The 22190-nt window shown below is 41.5% G+C and overlaps 1 protein-coding gene across 2 annotated transcripts in view; it reads left to right on the top strand.

Moving 5' to 3' along the window:
- The window catches only part of iqck (IQ motif containing K), a 97045-nt gene that overhangs the window by 42053 nt on the left and 32802 nt on the right, over positions 1 to 22190 (top strand). For both annotated transcript variants that reach the window (XM_072560230.1, XM_072560231.1), the window contains exons 5-7: positions 1685 to 1737; positions 1952 to 2029; positions 7497 to 7581. In XM_072560230.1, the coding sequence (XP_072416331.1) occupies positions 1685 to 1737; positions 1952 to 2029; positions 7497 to 7581 (216 nt within the window). The remainder of the gene's footprint in view (positions 1 to 1684; positions 1738 to 1951; positions 2030 to 7496; positions 7582 to 22190) is intronic.

A 22190-nucleotide genomic window follows, 5' to 3' on the forward strand; every position in this document is an offset into this window, starting at 1 on the left:
TTGGAATGTTTAGTTCCATTTCTGCAACATTGCTTTGTCACAGCATTACCTCAATCCCTTGGCTGTTGAGCACATTTTCTTTAGCACTTTTCTATATTCAGTGTCCCCAAGAGTTCTAGTTGAGAATAGACTGGAGAAACATGGCTTTTCAACTTGAGTGTAATATCTGACGTGATTCTACGATATATAATAGTAAAGTATATGAAAAAGATAACTCCATAAATTTACTTGCAACTTAATTGCAAGAATAGGACTAAAGAACACGGTGGCTCAGTGGTTAGCACTGCTGCCTCACAGCGCCAGGGTCCCAGGTTCAATTCCAGCCTTGGGCAACTGTCTGTGTGGAGTTTGCACATTCTCCCTGTGTCTGTGTGGGTTTCCTCCGGGTGCTCCAGTTTCCTCCCACAGTCCAAAGATGTGCAGGTCAGGTGAGTTGGCTATGCTAAATTGTCCATAGTTGTTAGGTTCATTAGTCAGAGGGAAATGTGTCTGGGTGGGTTAGTCTTTGGAGGATCGGTGTGGACCTGATGGGCCAAAGGGCCTGTTTCCACACTGTAGGGAATCGAATCTAAAAAAAAACACACATTTTAAACTGATAAAAGAGAAATTTAGAGCTAATTTCAAGAATTAACTTCCAAACAGATTAATGGAAGAAAAACCCTGGGAAGTTCTATCCAATTAAATATTGCCATGACTTGATGTGCTGTCTTCATAAAGTGCTTTTTGGCACATAGCAGTGTGGACATCTGAGTGGCTTGCTATGCTTTTTCAGAGGACAGTAAGAAACAACAGTTAGGCTAGATAATGAAAGGATAGTAGATAAAGACGTTAAAAGACGTCTTAAAGATATTAAAAAACAAGTAGGTCTATACGACAAGCCAATAATTTCATTTTTAATCAAATCACTATTTTATTCCAGATTAATTAATTAGCTGAATTTAAATACCACCCGCTGTCATAGCAGGATTTGAACGCATGTCTCTGGAGTACTAGTTGAGGTCCCTGGATTACAGCCCCAGTCCTGTCACTACAATGCTACCAATTCCACTCCTTTACCAGTCAATGTCTTTTATTGTACACTGTACATATACACTACTTAAAACTTACACATAACCAAACTAAACCTAAATGTCCTATAATATTCAAGTTTATTAATTTCATATATCATGAAAGAGGTGTTACACCGTTTCCAAAATCTTTATAAAATTTACAACAATCACTAAGTTTGTTCATTGTATACTGATAATTGTAAGTTGTAACTTTCAAGAGAATTTTGCATAACAGCACAAATGTAGCAACCTTGGATCTCTTTGTGTTCCTTCAGATTTTTTTTTGTTTTTTATTGCTTTTCATTATACATACACATGTATACCACCAATTTCTAGTTCAGCTCTAAATTCACTGTCTTCTGAAATGCAGTTAACATAAGATCAATTTTTTTCATTAAAAGAGACAGATGGATGGTACATACTTTCCCTTCACAAAGATAGTATTAGTTTCTAAACTGAATTGAAGCCTGTAGTCATTTAACATGTTCTGAAGAAGGGTACTGGAAATGTTAACTCTGCTTTCTCTCCACCAGACCTGTTGAGTTTCTCCAGAAATTTCTGTTTTTTGTGTCATTTAACATGTGTTTCTTTGAAACAAATTAATTTTCCAATATTGCATTTGCTTTTCTCTTCAGAGAAAAAAGACTAAATTCAATGCTTGTGACTTTTTGGCAGAATGGTTGTACAAGTAAGTTTCTCTGTTTTAGCAGTTTTCAATTTATTTAGTTTTACTGGTAGGAAATGGCCTTGATATACTAGTCATCTATATTTTATACACTAATACGTGAGCAGGAGTTTAAAAATTACCTCCTTTTGTTTGCCCAAGTCATGTTTCAAAGAATGCATATTCTTGCAATAAATGACAGAAAGCTAATTATAATTTTGGTCTGTTAATTTCATAGCAAGAATCCAAAGAGGGTTGGCAAGAAGTTTACTGCCTTCAGTGAAATTCCCTTTGTTAAAGGATGGCTTAAGGATCAGTAAGTACTTAATCTGATAAAAATAGGTATCTTTCCATTTGTAAATGACAGACTCTTTCAAAGCGAACAGATAGTTCTGTCAGAAGGGCTACATCAAAACAGTTGCTGTTATACAAATAAAACTTGAAGAATATAGATTGTACATTTACTTCATTACAAACAAATCAAAATCTATGAATGTCTTTTTTCAAACAAGTGGCTGGGTATGTGATTGATTAATTTTCAAGACAAAATTAGACAGAATGCTCTAATTAGTTAAACACAGTTCTAATTGTTTTAGAAACGAGGTGACCACTGAGGTTATTTGCTATGCTGTGGCTTTATTTATTCAGTGAGTCCAAATGTCACGTAACGACGAGAAAGACGTTGAAAGATAGCTTATAACTAAAATATTGGCAAGTACAATTCTAACTTTCTTCTGATTCAGAAGTTGCTTGTTCTGAATTAATGGTCAATAGTGCTTTAAAATGAATAGATGTATTCTATTTATTTCTTTACATCATCTGATTTTTGAGAAATATTTTTCAATAATTTAGGGAAGCTCAATACAAACTAAATGGATAAATAGCAAGCTAATGTTTTGAGTCTAAATGGTGATTGCTGGGCCTCTTGCTGAGATATTTGTATCATCAATAGTCACAGGTGAGATGCCTCAAGACTGGAGGTTGGCTAACGTGATGCCACTATTTAAGAAAGGTGGTAAGGACAAGCCAGGGAACTATAGACCAGTGAGCCAGACATCAGTGGTGGGCAAGTTGTTGGAGGGAATCCTGAGGGACAGGATATACATGTATTTGGAGAGGCAAGGACTGATTAGGGATAGTCAACATGGCTTTGTGTGTGGGAAATCATATCTCACAAACTTGATGGAATTTTTTGAAGAAGTAACAAAGAGGATTTATGAGGGCAGAGCAGTAGACGAGATCTATATGGACTTCAGCAAGGCGTTCAACAAGTTTCCCCATGGGAGACTGGTTAGCAAGGTTAGATCTCATGGAATACAAGAAGAACTGACTGTTTGGATACAGAACTGACTCAAAGGTAGAAGACAAAGGGTGGTGGTGGAGGGTTGTTTTTCAGACTGCAGGCCTGTGACTAGTGGAGTGCCACAAGGATCGGTGCTGGGTCCACTATTTTTTGTCATTTATATTAATGATTTGGATGTCACCATAAGAGGTACAGTTAGTAAGTTTGCAAATGACACCAAAATTGGAGGTGTAGTGGGCAGCGATAAAGGTTACCTCAGATTACAATGGGATCTTGATCAGATGGGCCAATGAGCTGAGAAGTGGCAAATAGATTCTAGATTAGAGTGGTACTGGAAAAGCACAGCAGTTCAGGCAGCATCCGAGGAGCAAGAAAATCGACATTTCGGGCAAAGGCCCTCACCGGTTTCCTCATTTCCCCTTCCCCCACCTCACCCCAGTTCCAAACTTCCAGCTCAGCACTGACCCTATGACTTGTCCCTACCTGCCTATCTTCCTTTCCACCTATCCACTCCACCCTCCTCTCTGACCTATCACCTCCATCCCCACCCCCATTCACCTATTGTACTCTATGCTACTTTCTCCCCACCCCCACCCTCCTCTCATTTATCTCTCCACCCTGCAGACACCCTGCCTCTATTCCTGATGAAGGGCTTTTGCCCGAAATGTCGATTTTCCTGCTCCTCGGATGCTGCCTGAACTGCTGTGCTTTTCCAGCACCACTCTAATCTAGAATCTAGTTTTCAGCATCTGCAGTCCTTGTTTTTACCAAGTGGCAAATAGAGTTTAATTTAGATAAATGCGAGGTGCTGCATTTTGGGAAAGCAAATCTTAGCAGGACTTATACACTTAATGGTAAGGTCCTACGGAGTGTTGCTGAACAAAAAAACCTTGGAGTGCAGTTCATAGCTCCTTGAAAGTAGAGTCGCATGTAGATAGGACAGTGAAGAAGGCATTCAGTATGCTTTCCATTATTGGTCAGAGTATTAAGTACAGGAGTCGTGAGGTCATGTTGCAGCGGTACAGAACATTGGTTAGGCCACTTTTGGAATTCAGGTATCCTTGCTATCAGAAGGATGTTGTGAAACTTGAAAGGGTTCAGAAAAGATTTACAAGTATGCTGCCAGGGTTAGATGATTTGAGCTATAGGGAGAGATTGAACAGTCTGGGACTATTTTCCCTTGAGGCTGAGGGGTGACCTTGTAGAGGTTTATAAAATCATGAGGGCCATGCATAGGGTAAATAGTCAATGTCTTTTCCCTGGGATGGGGGAGTCCAGAACTAGAGGGCATCGAATAGATTAAATTAGATTCTCTTCAGTGTGGAAACAGGCCCTTCGGCCCAACCAGTCCACAACGACCCTCCGAAGAGTAACCCACCCAGCTCCATTTCCCCTCTGACTAATGCACCTAACACTATGGGCAATTTAGCATGGCCAATTCACCTCACTTGCACATCTTTGGTTTGTGGGAGGAAACCCACGCAGACACGGGGAGAATGTACAAACTCCACACAGACAGTTGCCCGAGGCTGGAATCGAACCTGGTACCCTGGTCTCTGAGACAGCAGTGCTAACTACTGAGCCACATGTTTAGGGTGAGAGGGGAAAGATATAAAAGAGACCTAAAGGGCAATGTTTTCACACAGAAGGTGGTGCATGTGTGGAATGGCTGCTAGAGGAAGTGGTGGAGATCCGATGTACTCAAACAGCCATCTGCGCATTCTCACCAGTCCCAGAAACAGGTTAGTACTTGGTAATGATAAAAATGTTATGGCACATCCCAGAATAGCATGCACGCAACTGCAAGAGGCATTTTTAGATTCATATATTAGCTGAACATTGAAGGGGTGGAATCCCTTCCTTTTTATGAATGCTGCTGGTTGCTTAGTTACTGCCTTGATGACCAGGTGGTTGCAGTTGAAAATTCCCGCACCTGAGGGATAAAAATGGAGCCAAATCCCATGGCCTTCTGTACCTTGTGGTACCATCAGTGAAGGTCAGTCTGGACTTGTTGGGCTGATGAGCCTGTTTCCACACTGTAGGGAATCTACTGTACTCTAGTCTAATATCCTGTATCTCAGTATTCTCCTTGACAACATTGTCTTTTTCCTGTATGAATACTGTCAAAAAATATTCATTTAGCACCTTTCCTATCTCTCTGGACTCCACATACAACTTCCCACTACTGTCATTGACAGGCCCTAACCTTGATCTTGTCATTCTTTTATTCCTGACAACCTGTAGAAAACTTTTAGGGTTTTCCTTGATCCTACCTGCCAACGACTTCTCATCTTCCCTCCTGGCTCTTCTTGGCTCTCTCTTTAGGTCCTACCTTGTAACACTTAAGCACCCTAACTGAGCCTTCATATCTCATCCCAATGTAAGCCTCCTTCTTCCGCTTGACAAAAGATTCAACTTCCTTAGTAAACCATGGCACCCTCATTCAATAACTTCCTCCCTGCCTGATAGGTACATACTTATCAAGGAAATGCAGTCGCTGGTCCTTGAATAAGCTCCACATTTCAATTATGCACATACCCTGTAGTTTCCTTCCCCAGCCTATGCTACCTAAACCTTGCCTAATCGCATCACAATTGCCTTTTCCCTAGCTATAACTCTTGCCCTGTTGGATATACCTATCCCTATGCATCACTAAACTCAACATAACCGATTAGTGGTCACTATCACCAAAGAGCTCACCTACCTCCATATCTAATATCTGGCTGAGTTCGTTACCCAGTACCAATTCTGATATGGTGAATTTGGATTTCCAGAAGGCATTCGACAAGATCCCACACAAATGGCTGCCGCATAAGATAAAGGTGCATGGAGTTACAGGTGATGTATTAGCATGGAAAGAAGATTGGTTGACTAACAGAAAACAAAGAGTGGGGATAAATGGGTGTTTTCCTGGTTGGCGATCAGTGGCTAGTGTGTGTGCCTTAGGGACAGTGTTGGGACTGCAATTGTTTACAATTTACAAAGATGATCTAGAGTTGGAAATCACGCGTCGTGTATCAAAGTTCACAGATGACACTAGGATGAGTGGTAGAGCAAAGTGTGCAGAGGGCACTGAAAGTCTGTTGAGGGATACAGATAGGTTAAGTGAATGGGCAAGAGTCTGGCAGATGGAGTACAATGTATGTAAATGTGAGGTCATCCACTTTATGAGGAATAACAAGCAAAATGGGCTATTATTTAAATACTGAAAAACTGTAGCATACTCCTGTGCAGAGGGTCCTGGGTGTCCTTGTGCATGAATCATAAAAAATTGGTTTGCAAATGCAACAGGTAATTATGAAAGCAAATGGAATATTATCCTTTTTCACTAGAGCGATGGAGTTTAAAAACAGGGATGTATGCTACAGTTGTATAGCGCACTGGTGAGGCCACACCTGGAGTCCTCTGTACAGTTTGGTCTCATTTGAGAAAGGATGTATTAGCACTGTAGCAGGTGCAGAGGAGGTTCACTGGGTTGATTCCAGAATTGAGAGGGGTAGCTTGTGAGAGAGATATTGAGTAGACAGGGACTATACTAATTGGAATTTAGAAGAAATGGGGAGGGGGGGAAGGTGGGAATCTTATAGAAATATATAGAGTTATGAAGGAAATAAACAAGATAGAATCAGGGAGGTTGGTTCCACTTTCGAGAAAATCTAGAACTGGGGGGCATAGCCTCAAAATAAGAGGAAGCAGATTTAGGGCTGAGTTGAAGAGGAATTTCTTCCCCCAGTGAAGTAGTTGAGGCTACCTTGTTAAATGCTTTTAAGGCAAACATTGAGTTTTGAACAGTAAGGGAATTAAGGATTATGGTGAGTGGACGGATAAATTTTTCCGAGTTTACAAAAAGATCAACAGGCTCAACAGGCCAGATGGCCTACTCCTGCTCCTATTTCTTATATTCTTATGATATATCACTGCACCACTAAAGTTTCATGGGCCTCATTCTGTTGAACTGTTGTTTTTAATTTCTGCCTTTATAAACTGAATTGGTATCAAATGAAGGGAAGAGAGTTTTTTTTATTTGGAACTGCTCCCAAAAATGCTACTGATTACCTGATAATATATCTCTGCTTATTAATTTCATTTTTTTGTTATAATGAGGAAAATCAAGTGTGTCAGTTAACGGACCCGTCCATGTGATCTTTGTTTGTTTTGTTTCATTGTAAAAAGGTTATGTTGGTCTGTCATTATGTCTCAATGGCTTTACTTCAAAAATTCATAAATGTTAGGTTACACGGAAATATTGAGTTAATAGCAGGTTTCCTAGATTCTTGACAGTAATTTATTTCTGTTATCAGTGATTCCTCTTTCATTAGTCCTGATGCAGCAAAGTCTTAAATTAGTCTGGATCAGTATTTTGTTTCTGTCTCGTTCTCTTCATTCTGTTCTGCCCGAATTGTTACCATAATGTCAGGGAAAAATTACATCACAGTTAAGCATAAGACATATATCAACAATCATCTTAATTTTCTTTCAGTCCTCGACCGCCAATCCCTCTGTCTCTCTTATTGTCAGAAGATGAAGCTGCACTTATAATTCAGTCTTTCTGGAGAGGTTACCAGGTAATATCCTTATCATTGTTTAGATCAATCTTGAGATTAAGAAACATGTATTTGATAACCATTGCCACCGCCACCTCATCAAAGAAATGTCACTGGATGAAAATTCCAAAACCCCAGACTAATGTTTTGGACATGGATTCAAATTCCTTCATGACATTTGGTGAAAATTGAATGCAGTAAGTACCTGGAATCAAAATCTCGCCTACTGATCTGGTCTGGCCCTAGATGTGACTCCAGACCCACAGCAATGTGATTGGCTCCTAATTGCCATCTGAGTAATTAGGGATGGGCAACAATTGCTGGCCTAGCTAGTTACATCCAACAAAAAAAATCAGACTTTAAGTTATAGATATAGCATTTGTTTTCACCTTTTGGGTAATTTAATATTATGCACAGACATATTGTTCATATTTATAGTTTGAAATATTCATCTCCTGGCTGATATTAATCTCTTGATTGACGTCATTCAAACGCTATTATCGGGCCATTATCTCACAATTGTTTGGAACCTTGCAGTATGCAAGTTGACTGCCTCATTCCCTATGTCCCAATAGCAACTATACTTCAAACAGTGTGTGGTTAGCTGTAAAGCCCTTTAGGATATCTAAAGTCACAAATGGGAATCTTTAAATACAAATTCTTACATCTTTCATTCTAAATATCAGTTTCAATACTATCCATAGAATACTCAGGGAACTGGTTCCATACTCTATGGGATGTGATGGAATATCGCCCACTTGCCTGGATGAGTGCAGCTCCAGAAACATCCAAGAAGTTTGACACCAGCAAGGACAAAGCAGCCCCTTTAATTGTCACCACATCCACAAACATCTATTTCCTCGACTATTGAAGCTCAATAGCAGCAGTGCACTGCAGAAATTCACCAAAGATCCTTAGATAATGCCTTCCAAACCCATGACCACTTCCATCTAGATGGACAAAGGCAACAGGACACCGAGGCACTACCCCTCCAAACCACACAGCATCCTGACAGGAAAATATATCTCAGTTCCTTCAGTGTTGCTGCATCAAAATCCTGGAAGTCCCTACCTAAAGGCATTGTGGGTCCACCCATACTAAATGGGCTGCAGTGGTTCAAGAAGTCAGCTCACCATCACCTTGTCAAGGGCAAGTAGATAGAAACAATAAATGCTGGCTCAGCCAGTGAAGCCTTCCTCCCTTGAATGAGTAAACAAAAAAAAGGGTAGATTTTGTATTTTTGTGATTCAGTGCTGGATACTGCAAGATGGAAAGCTTTGACAGTATGTCTCTCTTTTCAGCAATACACAAATTCTGTATCACTAAGTGACTATTTGTAGCAATGTCTAGATTTAACAGTTAACTTAGCATCTGTCCATTCTTGTTTTTATATTTCAATGTCTGATGTATCCTATTATCATGAATGCTGCTAATGTTTAGCAATTCAACAAAACAATACAATTTTAGATGAAGTTAAAGATCACACAACACCAAGTTATAGTGCAACAGGTTTATTTGGAAGCACTAGCTTTCGGAGTGCTGCTCCTTCATCAGGTGGTTGTGGACCAGGATCATAAGATACAGAATTTATAGCAAAAGACTAGTGTCATGCAACTGAAATGCTTCCAAATATACCTGTTGGACTATAACTTGGTGTTGTGTGATTTTGTTTTGTAAATATTTTTATTGAGAAAAACGATTTTAAATTTTTTACAAAATTACAAAATCACTATAAAATAGTATAACGACCTCATAATAAAATGTCGATAACAGAAAACAAACTACTACTCTACCCCACAAACCACTGAGGAAGAAAAAAACCTACAAAACTACAATTCAATGAATAACTAAGAAAAGAAAATTAAATTAAACCAAGTTAAACTAAGGTAAATTAAGTTATATTCAGTTAAGTTACTACAGTCAGCACAATCCACCAAAGCTCCCCACCACCAGGAGCATTAGTAAGCAAACCCATATTTGCTCAGGATTCTTCCCCCCCAGGTGTCCCCACCAGACACACAGCCCTCATGGCTACACAAAGGCCGTGATCAATACAGCTGACAAGTCTGTGTCTATATAATTCAGAAAGGGCCACCATGTTCTATAAAACAGTTCCGTTTTCTGGTGCACCATACTTGTAAGCAAGTCCAGGGGATGTGCTCCAAACTAATCTATGCCAGCCTGAAAGTCCCGGGAGAATCTCCGATATCCAGCTCATTAGAATATTCTTTCTCATATAGAATGTTTCTTCCCATGCACATCCAAAGAGGGGAGATTTGGCAAACTAAAGAGCAAGGACACCAGATTCAACTTAACCTCAGTTCCCAAGACCCCTTCCAGAACACTCTCTATAGCGCCCCAATACCTACAAAACTTGTGGCATGACCACAAGCAACAAGTAAGAGTACCAACATCTGTTTTACATTTGGGGACACTCCTGTCTTAAATTTCACAAGCTGCTCCGGTGCCAAAGAGCCCCGTGGAGTACCTTCAGTTGCATAGCCTGCATCCTGTTACAAAAATCAAAATCTTCCTTATGCTCTTCCAAATATCCTCCCACATCTCTGACGAGATTTCCACCCCCAAATCCCGAGTCCAGATTCCACATAACAGCTCAATGTCCTTCGAAACATTACTTCCTAACAAATGATAGCAGGTACTGACCAAGAGAGCGCCCATAGACTGGAGCACTCTCCTCTCCATATACTAACCATCAATGTAGTATTTTTCTGTATAAAGCCCCTAATCTAAAAGTAATGAAAGAGGTCCCTCCTGGACAGCTCATATTTCTGACTCAGCTACTCAAAAGGCATCATGACCTCCCCGTCAAATAAATCTCCCAAACAGGAGACTCCTCTAGACTCCCAGACCTTAAAGCCAGTGTCCATTGACCCCGGCCGGAATCCTAACATTCCCACCATGGGTGTGAAAGGGGAAGTTTTTTGTAAGTTGCCCTCACTTTGCTGCATCATTCTCTATGCTTTAACTGTGTTAAGGACAATTGGGGTTTTTGCAGTGGTCCATAACAGTCCTCACCTTGTCCATAAACAATAAATTGATATGGGGGCATTTTGCCTGGGTGGCCTTGATGTCCAACCAGATCGATCATGGGTCCTTGCAGGCCCAGTCAGCCACAGAGGATAATAAGGAACTCAACTGAAATTTCTTAAAGTCCGGGAAATCCACACCTCCTATCCCCTGTGGAAGCTGCAATTTGTCCAGCTTAGTAAGAGGCCACCCATGATGCCAGATGAAAGATCCAAGCCAACTGTAAAGCCTCCGAAGTGCTTGCCTAGACAGCATCAAGGGGAGCATTCACATGGGATATAATAAGTAAGAAAGCACATTCATTTTGACCAGAGCCTACTACCCAACCATGATATCGGAAGATTCTCCCAGCGCTGAAGGTCCTGCCCTATCTTTTCTAGCAACTGCACAAAATTATATAATTGATTGAAGACCGAGGTAATAAAAATGACTAAATACAGGAAACCTCCCTGTGACCACCTGAAAGGGAAACAGGTTCCATCCCCAAAATCGGATATTCCAGTAAGGCCCCCCACAGGCATGGCCTCCAACTTCATAAAATTAATTTTATACCCTAAGAACAAACCAAATAGATTAATAGGGGCACAGATGTCATCGGATCAGTTAAAAAGAGAAGAACATCATCCGCATAAAGGGTGACCTTATGCCCTCCTGATCCTACCTCCGGGGCAATTATGTTGGGATCCCTCCTGATGGCTTCTGCCAGCGGCTCAATCATCAATGAAAATAATAGTGGTGAGAGAGGGCACCCTTGTCGGCAGCCTCTGCTGATACTAAACTTATCCGAACTTATGCCATTAGTGAGAACCGCTGCTTTCGGGTCACTATATAACACTGCCACCCACCTGGAAAAACCCCTCCAAGACCAAACCGCTCCAGGACATAAAAGAGGTACAGCCACTCCACCCAGTCAAATACTTTCTCTGCATCCAGGGAGACTATCAAGCCCGGAATCGGCCCTTACTGGCATACCTGGACCATGTTTAATACTCTCTTAATATTATTAGTAGACCTACGATTCTTGATAAAACGTGTCTGGTCCTCCTTTACAATGAAGGGCAAAAACCTCTCCAACCTTAACGCCAGCATTTTCGACAGAATTTTAAAATCCACGTTCAGTAACGATATTGGCTTGTACGAAGTACAATCCTTTGGGGTTTTCCCTTTCTTAAGATTAAGAAAAATATTTGCTTCTCTCAGAGAGGATGGGAGGCAGTCCTGACTGTATGAATAGTTGTACATATCCAAGAGTGGCCCAGCCAGCATGTCTATAAAACTCCTTATAAAACCCACTTTGAAATCCATCTGGACTGGGTGCTTTACCACTCTGGAGCTGCCTCACCACCTGCTGTATTTCCTGAATTGTCAGGAGGGCCATTCAGTAAGGATGCCTGCTCTGAAGTTACACCCAGAAGGTCCAGGGTATTAAAACAGGGCTCCATCTTCATCAATCTGTCCTCACAGCACTCCAGCTGGTACAGCTCAGAGTAGAATTTCCTAAATGCTGCATTAATCTTTTTGGTTTCACAAGTGAGAGTACCAGCACTCTCTGGTGGATCTGATAGATTGAGGGGCATTCTTCTTTCTGGCCAGGTACGCTAGGTATCTACCCGGTTTATCACCATACTCAAATAACCTCTGTTTTGCAAAAGAGATTTCCCTCTTTGCTGTCTGGGTGAGCGCAGTATTCAGAGCCTGAGGGCTGTAATCCACTGCAACTTGGTTACAGATGGTCTGTCAAAGTATGCTAACTCAGCTACCTTCAGGTGAATCTCGAGCAAATACTGCTGCTCTCCCCTCTGCCGCTTCTGAGTCACTGAGTAAGAAATAATCAAACCCCGTGCATCGGCCTTGGCAGTCTCCCAGAGCACCAATGGATTACTGGCCGTACCCTAATTGATGTCCCAAAAGATTTTAAATTCCCATGAAAAATACTCTATAAACGTACCATCTTTCAAGAGGAAAGGGTCCATGTGCCAGTGCCGGGAGCCTATCCCGTTACCACTGACCTTGACCTCCATGTGCACTGCTGCATGATCAGAAATGGCTATGTTCCCTATTCTGCAAGATAGCAACGAATTCAAAAAAGTCAATGAGACAAAAAACATGTCAATTCTGATATAGCACTTTTGTGAAATAGAGAAAAAGATTAAATCCCTACCTTTGGGGTGAAGATATCGCCACACATCCACCAACCCCAGCTCCCTGTTCAGGTCCACCTGCTGCCTGGATTGCAGGGATATACCCGCGAGACCCCTAGGCATCCTGTCCACCTCGGGGTCCATAAGTCAGTTAAAGTCTCCCCCTAAAATTGTATGACACACTCCAAGGCCCATCAACCTGGAAAGCACATCCATTAAAAATTTAAGGGGGTATGCCGGGGGGACATTATACATTCAGAATCCTATATTCCTCTCCATGAATTAAAGCTTTACGTATTATAAACCACCCATATTCATCCTTAATTTGGTCTAACAGCTGAAGTGGGAGAGTCTTCCAGATGAGTATAGTAACTCCTCTACTTTTCGAATTAAGGGATGAGATAAACACCTATCCGAACCCTCCCTGCTGTAACTTTAAGTGCTCCTTATCAGTTACATGTGTTTCTTGCATCAAGGCTACATCGACCCTCTTTTTTCTAAGACTTGAAAGTATCTTTTTTCTCTTAATCAATGAATGACTCCCCTTAACATTCCAGGTGCACCATTTAACCGAATGGCTAGCCATAGCTGTCCAAAACAGTCCGTGACCCCCCCGGGAGGAAGAATGCCCCTCATAGTGGACCGAGTTAAAAACAATAAGCAGTTTGTCTAAATTTAAAAATACAACTTCCAAAAATACCAAATCAAAACTTCTAACAGCTACTCCTACAATGAACGAACATATAACACAAATGAAAGGAGACTTTCCCCCTTGCCCACAGGGGGCGCTCATACTACCCAATAACCCCTCCAGCTCCATCTAGCTGAAGCCATGCCCCAGCCCCAGACAACACAAAGTAAGGAAAAAAATACAAACATAACAAGAAAATTAAAGTAGGCACTCAACCCGACCCATCCATACTGTAACCCTAGGCACTCCTGGTAGAACAGAAATATATGACCTCCCCCCCCCGCCCCCTCTCAACCACCCATTCCCCCCCCCCCCCCCCCCCCCCACCCATTCCATACCAGAAGGAAAAAACAAAAGGAAATGATAAGAAAAAAGGAACAAAGGATGACGGGAGGGGAAAGAGAAGAGAGAGAAGAAGATAAAAAACAATTATGACCCCACATATATTTAAAAATAGCCCCCGACAACCAGGTAAACCAAGCCAGTTAATCTATTTTAAAGCATCCAAGAAGTCCCTTGCCTTTTCCGGCGAGTCAAAATTGAACATGGACCCTCCATGGCTGAAACACAATATTGCCAGATATCTTACGGAATGCTGAACATTCAAGTGCTGACCTGCTGCGCTTTTCCAGCAACACGTTTTTCAGCTCTGATCTCCAGCATCTGCAGAACTCACTTTCTCCTGGATATTCAAGTCCCTCAGCCGTCTTTTTACCTCATCGTTGGCCTTCCTCTTATGATCACAATTGCAGAAGAGTCTTGGAAAAGCATAATTTGTGATCCTTTGTCTATCAGAGCCTGTGGATCCTTCCCCAGTGCTCTAGAGGCTTTCAGCATCATTTGCTTATCTCTGCAATGCTGGAGTCGCACTAGGACCGAGCGGGGGCGCTGGTCCGATCTGGGCCTGCGCACTGCGACCCGGTGTGCCCGCTCGACTTACAGCCGGCCCAATCCAACTTCCAGCTTCAAAAACTGCAGGAGCCATTGCTCCAAGAAGCTGATGAGCTAGCCTTTCTCCTCCCGCTCTAGCAGCCCAACCAGGCGGATGTTCTTCCGACAGCCTCGATTTTTGAGATCGTTGACCTGCTCTACTGAGGCCCGTACCTGCTGTTCCAGAGCCTGGACCAGACCCGCCGAGGACTCTGTCATGGTTTTGGAGGTTGCGGTCCGTTGCTCCACCTCCCCAATGTGCTGCCCGAGACACTGGATCTCCTTGTCATGCTTCTGCAGCATGACGAGATCGGTTCAAGCCTGGCCTGTGTTTCCTCCATCAACAAATCACTCTTCTCTCAGAGTTTCACAAACTCTGACATCAGGCTCTGCTCCATAGATAAGTCCCCTGGGGCGATCATGGAGGCTGACACTGTGGCCAATAGCATGTCCGTTGTTGCAGGGGGCCTGACTCGCTTGCTGTGATCCTCGCAGCCCCTTCCCTTTGGTCATTTTCCAAACTGTTTTAAACTAACACTGAACAATTCTAGGAATCAAAACGTAACTATTTCTACCACATTGGGTAATAAAGGGAGGGTGAGTGCACCACTTTGTCTGGGTTCTGGTGCAGAGCTCAGCAGGGCAGACCTACTGGGTCACCACCATCTATGATTTTTAACTTTATCCACCTCACTCCAACACCAACTCCTCCACATCAATTTTTAGATGGTCATTGCTTGTTTTATTGAGTTATTTTCACTGCTATTATTGGTTATTTCTTGACTTTGCTGCAACTATAGTCATTTTGTTGAAGGTAGTCAAGAGAAATTTTATGAATACAGTCCAAACTATGAAATAAAATTATTTTACTGGGGAAATTCAAATATACATAACCACTAATTGCAAAAAAGAACTAACATAATCGTAAGAGCAAATTACTGCAAATGCTCGAATCTGAACTGAAAATAAAAAGTGCTGGAGATCACAGTGGATCAGGCAGCATCCATGGGCAGAAAGCAAGCTAATATTTTGAGTCATCAGCTCAGATGAAGAGTCAGCTAGACTCAAAATGTTAGCTTGCTTTCTCACCATGGATGCTAACATAATAGTAACATTGTTCTGTAGCATGGTCATGTGGTACAGTGGGTAGTGCTCCTTCCTCTCAGCCCAAAACTGTGAGTTTGCATTGCACTCCATGGCCTTGATGGTCAGCATTGTGTTCATAACGTGACTAACCTGAAAATCCTCTGATGCAACAATAACAGGCAGAAGGATCAGGAGAGACCCCTAGTCAGCCATGTTTGAGGTATAGCCTAAGCTGACAAACTACGAAATTGTTCCTGGAATAACAATCTATGGAAAACATACTAATTTTTAAATAGAATACATAAATACAATTAATTATCATACTAGGAAAGAAATGTTAGTAACTCCCATTAATATATGTATCAGGAAAAGTGATCGATTGATTAATTTATTGTCATGTGTATCGAAGTACAGGGAAAGCTTTGTGTACGAGCAGTACAGGCAGATCACAGTTAACAAGGATGTAAGATCAAAAAGGCTTAGACAGAGGCATACGGGTAACACTGCACAGGACGTGCACCAGATAAGATCAACTTTGGCAAGATCAGCATTATTTGAAGCTAAAGAATTCATTCATCGGTCTAGTAATGGCCGGGGAGAAGCTGTTCCTGAACCTGCTGGTGCGTGTTCAGGCTTCAGTATCTTCTGCAGGACAGAAGGTGTTTTAGGAGATCATTGTTCAAGAAGGGGAGACAACCCTGGTAATTATAGACCAGTAAGCTTTACATCAGTTGTGGGTAAAGTGTTGGAAAATGTTATAAGAGATAGGATTTATAATCATATTTATAATTTTAAAAATTAAGTTGATTAGGGATAGTCAACACAGTTTTGCGAAGGGTAGGTAGTGCCTCACAAACCTTGTTGAGTTCTTTGAAATGGTGACCAAATAGGTGGATGAGAGTAAAGCGGTTGATGTGGTGTATATGGATTTCAGTAAGGTGTTTGATGAGGTTCCCAACAGTAGGCTATTGCACAAAATATGGAGGTATGGGATTGCGGGTGATTTAGTGTTTGGATCAGAATTTGGCTAGCTGATGGTGGTTGATGGGAAATATTCATCCTGGAGTTAAGTTACTAGTGGTGTGCCGCAAGGGTCTGTTTTGGGGCCATTGCTGTTTGTCATTTTTATAAATGACCTGGATGAGGGCATAGAAGGATGGGTTAGTGAATTTGCGTATGACACTAAGGTCGGTGGAGTTGTGGATAGTGCTGAAGGATGTTGCAGGTTACAGAGGGACATAGATAAGCTGCAGAGAAGGGCTGAGAGGTGGCAAATGGAGTTTAGTGTGGAAAAGTGTGAGGCAGTTCACTTTGGAAGGAGCAACAGGAATAAAGAGCACTGGGTTAATGGTAAGATTCTTGCTAGTGTAGATGAACAGAGAGATCTTGATGTCCATGTACATAGATCCCTGTAAGTTGTCACCCAGGTTGATAGGATTGTTAAGAAGGCATACGGTATGTTAGCTTTTATTGGTAGAGGGATTGAGTTTTGAAGCCATGATGTCATGCTGCAGCCGTACAAAACTCTGGTGCAGCCGCACTTGGAGTATTGCGTACAGTTCTGGTCACTACATTATAGGAAGGATGTGGAAGCTTTGGAGAGGGTTCAGAGGAGATTTACTAGGATATTGCCTTAAATGAAGGGAAGGTCTTACGAGGAAAGGCTGAGGGACTTGAGGCTGTTTTCATTCGAGAGAAGAAGGTTGTGAGGTGACTTAATTGAGACATATCAGATAATCAGAGGGTTAGATAGGGTGGATCGTGAGAGCCTTTTTCTTCAGATGGTGATAGCTAGCACGAGGGGACATAGCTTTAAACTGAGGGGTGATAGATATAGGATAGACGTCAGAGGTAGTTTCTTTATTCAGAGAGTAGTAGGGGCGTGGAACGCATTGCCTGCAACAGTAGTAGACTCACCAACTTTAAGGGCAGTTAAATAGTCATTGGATAGACATATGGATGAGAATGGAATAGTGTAGGATACATGGGTTTCAGATTGGTTCCACAGGTCAGTGCAACATTGAGCACCGAAGGGCCTGTACTGTGCTGTAATGTTCTATGTTCTATCATTACCAGGGTGCAATGGATCTTTGATAGTGTTGGCAGTCTTTCCATGGAAACAAGCCATGTAAATGGGGTCCATGGATGGAAAGCTGGCTTCTGTAATGGTCTGGACTGTGCACACACACAACTTTCTGTATTTTCTTACTGGGCAGAGCAGTTATCGTACCAGGTTGTTGTGCACGTGGACAGTATGCTTTCAGTGGTGCACCTGTGAAAGTTGGTAAGGGTCCTTATGGACATGCCAAATTTCCTGAGCTATCTGAGGAAGAGTTGTTGCTATGCCTTCTGGACAGTCACAAAAATAGAGAAAATGAGATGTGACATGCTGAAATTATAAATGAAATGTGCTCAGAGTAATTAGACATTTTACAACTAAATTAAGCAGTACAGATGTCATGGAATGTAAGGAGTTAAACATTAAAAGTCAGACAGCTTAGAATGAAAATCATGTGCTGTAGAGAGTAATAGGAAAAAGTGAGGACTGCAGATGCTGGAGATCAGAGCTGAAAATGTGTTGCTGGAAAAGCGCAGCAGGTCAGGCAGCCTTCCTGAAGAAGGGCTTATGCCCGAAACATCGATTCTCCTGCTCCTTGGATGCTGCCTGACCTGCTGCACTTTTCTAGCAACACATTTTCAGCTGTAGAGAATAATAGTATGACACAGAATGCAAGGCTGTGTCTCTGGGGAAACTTGAAGCCATCCTAAGGCTGGCAGTCTCCCCATTCAGAATATTACATAACTGGACTGTGACTTTGAATAATTGTCACGTACTGAATGTCCTTTCTCCATTGAGGTTTCTATTTGAACTTCACCTGAGGGTCTTTATAATTTATCCTGTTTGAATTCCCAGAGGTTGGATTTATAATATAAGGTTTTTTGAAGTCAAAGATCATCTTTCATAAATTCAATACTTTTGAAAAATCATGAACTATTTTACATTAAAATTTGCTGTACAGCATTCACATTTTGTTAAAAAATAAACATTTGGGTAGTTTTCCTTACTTCAAGGGATCCAGAAATGTCTATGGAAGCATGGGCAGAGATCTGCAAGATCTATGTTCCAGCAACATTCTCACGTACTTGGTCCCATGACTGGAAAATTACCATATCACACTGTCCCTAAGGAATGGAAAACTGACACAGATAGATTTATTTCCTTTGTATGGGAATTTATGCAAAATGTTACTGTGCTTCAGTTTGCCAGTTATCCTCAGAAAAGGGGAGTGTCATGAAAAGTTGAAGATGCTCGGATATTCTTAGGCCTAGTTTATGTGTAAGTGACCCAGGGTGATTAATTATGATATTTCCCTCCTCAGAGGAAGCACTCAATCTCTGGTCTCTGTTCAACACCTCATGATTATTTTGCCAGTCTGTGAAAGAGTTCACATAGAACACCAGACAATTGTACTGCTTCATGTTTTGTAATTGAAAATAATTTTGCACATTAGATCAAGGGTTGAATACTAGATGATTGGTTCAGGACAACAGTATTGATTTTTGTCTACTGCAGTATTAGGCCATTATTTGGGTAGTTGATCTTTTTCTTACACCAGAAGTCTAAATGTTCAACTGAGTTAATTTTTTACACTGGGAATATAATAGCACAGAAACAGGAGTCGGCCCCTTGAGTAAGACATTCAGCCCCTTGAGTTTAGGTTAGGTCAAAGCTAGAACATAGAACATTACAGTGCAGAACAGGCTCTTTTGCCGTCGATGTTGCGCTGACCTGTGGAACCACAAGCTGGCCTATTTCCTAAGTCCATCCACGTGCCTTAGTTCTGTAACTATTTATACCTTTATTGGACAAAAAACTTATTAACCTCAGTTTTGGATCGTTCAGCTAATATCACTTCAATGGCTTTATGGGCAAGGGAGTCCTGACCCATTCTTCAGGATTGTTGAAAATGACATATTTTGCCCAAGTGTTTATCTGGCTCTCATCAGGACATTTTATAAGAATACCGCTTCAAGGGTAAAAACAAAGCTTACACTGCATGAGAGGAGCGCAGTGATTGGGGTTTGACAGTGAGTTCTAATTGGTAGAGGCATTGCCATAGAGAATGTACCCATTAATTCTGATTGATAGTTAACACCAAACTTTGTTTAAGTTTTATACCAAGCAGGTTGAGTCTGATTTTCATTCCAATCAGAGTTCACTTGCTAACCATTCAGCACTCTCCTCTCGTGCAGTATGAATATTGGCTTTCCTGTTGACTTGTCCTGATGAGGGCAAGGCAAAACGCTCCCAACAAACTGTGTAGTTTTTAGCAATGCTCGCATTTTGTAATGCCAAACAATTTGACTACCTTTTCAATTAAGAAGTGCTTGCTGAAATTATCCCGATATGCCTTGCTATAATACAGAGGAATTAGTTTACAGTTATCCACCAGAGCTTCAACACCTCATTTAGATTGATCCTTAACCTTTATTTAAGGGAGTGCAAGTCTAGCTTACCTAATCTATTCTTTTATTTTAATCGTTTTAATTATTATCTCATTCTTTTGACCCTGTGTTGTACTCTATTCAAGGCCAATATCATGTTTCTGGGTGTGCTGGCCAGAACTGAACACAGCTTTATGAGCTTAACTAGAGTTCTATGTAATTGGACTAAAGCTTGCACCTCTTTGTATTCTCGCCTTCTTGAGAAAAAAACCCAACATTCCTCTAGCCTTATTTTTAGTTTTTGTAACCTTTAAAAGCTTTTGGTGAACATTGTATTTGGAAAACTATTTAAGTAAAGTTGCATAGTCCCAGAGGACATAGAGCTGCTCTCTCAGAGAGCGATGCACAGGAGTGGTTTAACCTGAGGATTACCACACCTCGGATGAGGGGAGAGATTGAAAGGAAGGGCCTTGGCAGTAACTTAAGCTGGTGTGGGAATTGAACTCACACTGTTTGCAACACTCTGCATCACAAACCAGCTGTACAGTCAATTAAGCTAACTGACTGACAGAACATTTGTCTATTATTAAAATATATTGTTCAATGTGTTTCGTCTTGTCCATCGCCACCATACAGTCCAACATTCCATGATATCTGGGATTCTGTCACGTAATAACAAAAAAAAGTACTGAGGAAAATTATGGCTATAAAAGGTGGAAAGTCACCAGGATCAGATGGTTTCCTTCCCAGTGCTTTGAAGGAAATAGTTAACATCGGTGTGGATTTTTGAACTATAATCTTCCACAGTATGGGAATTGTTCATTTAGACTGGAAAATTGAACATCATAGAGTCACACTGCACAGAAACAGACAAGTCAGTCCAACTCTTCCACATCAACTAGATATCCCAATCTGACCTAGTCTCATTTGCCAGTATTTAGCCCATATTCCTCTAAATCTTTCCTATTTATGTATCCATCCAGATGACTTTTAAATGTTACAATTGAACCCACTTCCTCTGGACAGCTCTTTGTGAAAAAGTTACCCCTCAGGTCTTTTTAAATCTTACTCCTCTCTCCTTAAACCTGTGCCCTCTAGTTTGGACTTCCCTATTCTGGGAAGAAGACCTTGGCTATTCACCCTATGTATTTGCCTCATGATTTTATAAACTTCTGTAAGGTCACTCCTCAGCCTCCAACATGCTCAATGAAGGTGAGAGAAGGAAACTAAAGAATGATAGAACAGTTAGTCTAACATTTGTTGTTGGAAAATTGCTACAAGTGCAGAATCACGCAAAGGGTGACTAAACAGTTTGAAAATTTGCATCTGAACAGACAGAGCCAGCAGGGTATTGTGAAGGTCCTGAAATAGCCAGGATATGTGTTGTGAGCAAGCGTTCCAGTTGTCTGTGAGGACGAGTTCAGGTGTGGTTGCACATTGAAATTTGTGGTCTTTGATGGCATTGCTGCCTCTCAATGCAAATTTGAAAAGAAGAGTGGGTGAGGGTGCAAGTAGCCCACAGTCTCTAATGTATATTGGGATGGGAACCAAAATTGTAGTCTGAGTATACGTGAGGTTGACAGTAGTGAAGTCAGAACTAAACTTTCAAGATCGCAAGAAGGCACCGGCAATCAGGATGTTGGTTTGAAATGTGTGTACTTCAGTGCCAGGAGCATCTGGAATAAGGTGTGAACTTGCAGCATGGGTTGATACCTGGGAATTTGATGTTGTGGCCATTTCAGAGACATGGGTAGAGCAGGGACAGGAATAGTTATTGCAGCTTCTGGGATTTAGATGTTTCAGTAAGAATAGAGAAAATGGTAAAAGAGGGGTGGTGTGGCACTGTTAGTCAAGGATCATATTACGGCTGCAGAAAGGCCATTTGAGGACTCCTCTACTGAGGTAGTATGGGCTGAGATTGGAAAAAGGAAAGGAGAGGTTACACTGTTGGGAGTTTTCTATAGGTCTCCAAATAGTTCCAGAGACGTAGAGGAAAGAATAGCAACGACAATACTCAATAAGAGCAAGAGTGACAGGGTATTGTTATGGGGGCTTTAACTTTCCAAATCTTGACTGGGAATACTATAGCTCAAGTACTTTAGATGGGTCAGTTTTTGTCCAATGCATGCAAGAGGGTTTCCTGACACAGTACGTAGACAGGCCAACAGGGGGCGAGGCTACATTAGATTTGGTACTGGGTAATGAACCCAGCCACATGTTAGGTTTGGAGGTAGATGTGCACTTTGGTGATAGTGACCACAATTCGATTATGTTTGCTTTAGTGATGG

This window comes from Chiloscyllium punctatum, chromosome 40 (genome assembly GCF_047496795.1).
Source record: "Chiloscyllium punctatum isolate Juve2018m chromosome 40, sChiPun1.3, whole genome shotgun sequence".
Taxonomy (NCBI): Eukaryota; Metazoa; Chordata; class Chondrichthyes; order Orectolobiformes; family Hemiscylliidae; genus Chiloscyllium; species Chiloscyllium punctatum.